Source organism: Aedes aegypti, chromosome 3 (assembly GCF_002204515.2).
Source record: "Aedes aegypti strain LVP_AGWG chromosome 3, AaegL5.0 Primary Assembly, whole genome shotgun sequence".
Classification (NCBI taxonomy): domain Eukaryota; kingdom Metazoa; phylum Arthropoda; class Insecta; order Diptera; family Culicidae; genus Aedes; species Aedes aegypti.
In genome coordinates, this window is record NC_035109.1 from 279,117,690 (window position 1) to 279,120,842 (window position 3,153).

General features: G+C 43.5%; 1 protein-coding gene across 4 annotated transcripts; it reads right to left on the minus strand.

Annotated features, from left to right (window-relative positions):
- Positions 1-315: 315 nt before the first annotated feature.
- LOC5573061 (methylosome subunit pICln) lies at positions 316-2,779 on the minus strand. Of its 4 annotated transcripts, none has more exons than XM_001654337.2 (4): positions 2,671-2,779; positions 2,454-2,594; positions 663-1,087; positions 316-594 (listed from the first exon to the last, which is right to left on the minus strand). In XM_001654337.2, exons 2-4 carry the CDS (start codon positions 2,573-2,575, stop codon positions 563-565), a joined length of 579 nt encoding a protein of 192 aa, XP_001654387.1. In that variant the 5' UTR covers positions 2,576-2,594; positions 2,671-2,779; the 3' UTR covers positions 316-562. The 4 variants fall into 4 exon arrangements, with proteins under 4 accessions (XP_001654387.1, XP_011493533.1, XP_001654388.1 ...); XM_011495231.2 differs by having other exon boundaries at positions 316-572; positions 2,671-2,778; XM_001654338.2 differs by having other exon boundaries at positions 2,454-2,597; positions 2,671-2,776.
- Positions 2,780-3,153: the final 374 nt, after the last annotated feature.

The window sequence follows — 3,153 nt, forward strand, 5'->3', positions numbered from 1 at the left end:
CCTAGTCCGTTGAGTATTGGTCCTGATAGAGGGGAAACTTGGCAAAAGCCAGACCGAGGGTTCAGCCTTGATAAGTTAAGCTGTCAGGCAGCTCCAACTGAATACCATACAAAAAAAATAAAACCTGATTTCTTTTTTTTCACTTTGAACTTACAAAATGTGTATGAGCATTGATGACTGTACAATTCGTAGTTGCTACTCGACCTTGACTTGAGAATAACCACACGAACCGCTTTCCGAAATCAATTGTTTCGCAATCGTTAGATACCTACCTGTTTTAGGTAACCAAGTGAACAATCAAAAAAAAAAAAGTTGTACACTTCATGGCATTATTTATTTTAAATTATTCAGTGTTCACATTACTCAGATTCGTGTCGATTAACATGGAATAGTTTCATAAACCTAACACAATATTCACGGTCACGTCATCTATCCGCAGTTCTGCGGATCCATCCTTAAAGAAATTGAAATGCCAACGCCTTCGCACTTTGAAACAAACTTAGTTTTTTTTCTTCAGAGAACTCAAGAAGTTGTAGCGATCTATTCCTCAGCATCAGCGAATTTATCCTCGTCTGCAATTAGAATCACGGTTATCTTCACCAGTATCTATCGTTAGTTACCATGCGGGCCGTCAAGGGACATCAATCAACATTCAATCTTACCGTCCAGTTGAAGATTTCGCATATCGTCCACCTCTCCGAGTTCGTCCTCCTCCGCTTCCATGTAGTCTTCGTCCTCGCTGACCGCGCCCGGGTCCGGATTCAAGCTCTGGCATTCTCGCATTGCACTGTAGATCTCGTCGACGATTTGCGGTGTCGGAGGTTGCAGCCACATTTCCGTCATTTCGTTCTCGGATCCATCCGATTCGTGACCTTCGTCGTTTTCGTCTTCCTCACCTTCGCCACCCTCGCCCAACCCGTGGCCATTGTTTTGCGCCCGGCCCTCGTAGAACCCGGGCCAGGTGAGGTTGATGTCCAACATAAGGTAGATGCATTTGTCTGGGTTCGATGTGACCGCTTGAACTCCAACGCGGGGCCATGGAATAGAGATACTACTGTTGCGCTCCTCACAGCTCCAGATCAATGAACTGCGGGGTAATTATATGTTAACTTGCTGCAAATGAAAACTATCTACGATAGAGTGCTGATATCTCGATTCCCGATCATTTTGCTTGTATTGCAGAGCTGATAACGACTTAGTGTCTTTGAAATAGGAACTTTAACGACTTCATGCAGAAAAAAGAGATCTTGGAACCAATAAACAGGCTTTGAAGGAGAAGAATGCAGCGCAGGCTACAATGCTTCAGCATGGCACGTGGCAAAGTGTGGAGCAGTACAGACTGAAGCGGAAACAGAAAACCCGCCTATTTCGGGTCAAAAAGCGCCGCCTTAAAGAGGTGGAATGCCAAGAGATGGAATTGCTGTACCAAGAAACGCCTAAGTTTTATCAGAAGCTCAACGCATCCCGCAAAGGCTTCATGTCGCGAGCTGAAATGTGCTGGGCAGGCGTTGCAGAATTCGCTCTCATTTGAGAATGAAGCACGATCAAAGCAAGCAAAGAAAAACATCCCATCTGTTGCGGTCCACGATCGTCATTGTATCGCAAGGTGTAACAAGTCTGATAAATGGAAGCAGCGAGCGAGAGCCCCAACGAGAGAGCGATGATAAAATCCCTTTTTCTCGCTTGTTTACCGTTGGGGATAGGTGTTTTTCTTTACTGGCACGATAAACAATCCACGAACTTCCAATAACAACAGTGTCCCCCAGGCTTGGAGCATGTTTAGAGGGGTTTTATCATGCACTACTATCCCCCCAATCTGATCAAACTTGTAGCAGTATACGATAAACAGTCTCTCATAATGTGCAGCATGTTATGATAGTTACAGAGAGCGATACGTGAGAGATTCTCTCAATTTTCTCAGGATTCAATCCCTGGTGCTGGGATAAGGATGGGAGAATCTCAAAGGTCAGACGCGAGACGATTTAAAGGTGGAAGTAGCACTACGATGAACATCTGAATGGCGCAGAAAACACGCATTGAAGGTAAGGACAGCAAAAAGTGGAATTCAACCAGCTCCCATGATGGATGAAGTTCAGGATGCCATTCGACAGCTCAAGAACAACAAGGCCGCTGGCCGAACTTATCGAGATGGGCCCGGAGAGGTCGACCGCTTTTCTGCGTCGGCTGATAGTCAGAATCTGGGAGACGGAATAGCTTACCGGAGGAGGGGAAGCAATGCGTTAGACGCCCCATCCTCAGAAAAGGGCTACAAACTTGAAAGTGAAAGTTATCGTGCAGTCTCAGCTTTTAATTTAGGATGCTATTGCATTGCATTGAAATTGTGGTTTCCATAAAATTTTAAGCACATCTAGGGAATCCCGGAACATTAGAATTCATATACCGGGATACCCGGGAGGGGCACTCTAACATATACGGATCTAATTCGTACGTACCTTTCCGTAAGGTGCAAAGCACCGACTGGAGCAATAATACTGTCTCCGATTTTAACCTTGACATCGCTAGCCGAATAAACAATCCCGTCGACCGGCGAGAAGGCTTCACCGATTGTAACCATTGCTGTTTGGTTCCGGTGTCTGCTGAAAATAGAGATATTTTGCATAAATTTTAAGCTTATCAGTACCTTGAATTGTAACCTTTCCTAACTATTACCTATAATACAATTTAAACTTTTATTTTGTATGCTTTTTTGTACTATTTTATTAACCAAAGTTTTCACTCGTTGTTTGGTTTTGACAACGCTGGTTGAAAATATTTTTTTTTTCTGTTCAACAAAATAACAGTTTACTGTCAAACAGCGTCGCGGTCGAATTTAACAAGTTTTGTTCTGAAGAAGTGAAACATTTCCGCACTATTACCGTATCGATCTGAATCTCGGACACAAAACCATATTTGATATTGTGCATTCATATTAACAGTTACTTTAGACCGACGTTCGTAGGGCTTATTCACAAATTTCATAACGCTGAAGGGGGTGGGTGGGTGTCCTCATGGTGTCACGGCTCAGACAAAATTTGTAAAATATTCCTACAAAAAGTGTTATGAGGGGGTGGGTGAGTGTCCAAAATGGCTATTTTCAGCGTTATGAATCATGTGAATAAACCCGTAAGAGAAATGAAATATCACCAACAAAAG

Excerpts from the sequence above, each read along its gene's own strand:
- LOC5573061 (XM_001654337.2), bottom strand. The coding sequence starts at position 2,575 with ATGGTTACAATCGGTGAAGCCTTCTCGCCGGTCGACGGGATTGTTTAT. Across the intron at positions 1,088-2,453 it reads GCTTTGCACCTTACGGAAAG|TTCATTGATCTGGAGCTGTG; the intron begins GTACGTACGAAT and ends ATTACCCCGCAG. Across the intron at positions 595-662 it reads GCGAAATCTTCAACTGGACG|ATAACCGTGATTCTAATTGC; the intron begins GTAAGATTGAAT and ends ATACTGGTGAAG.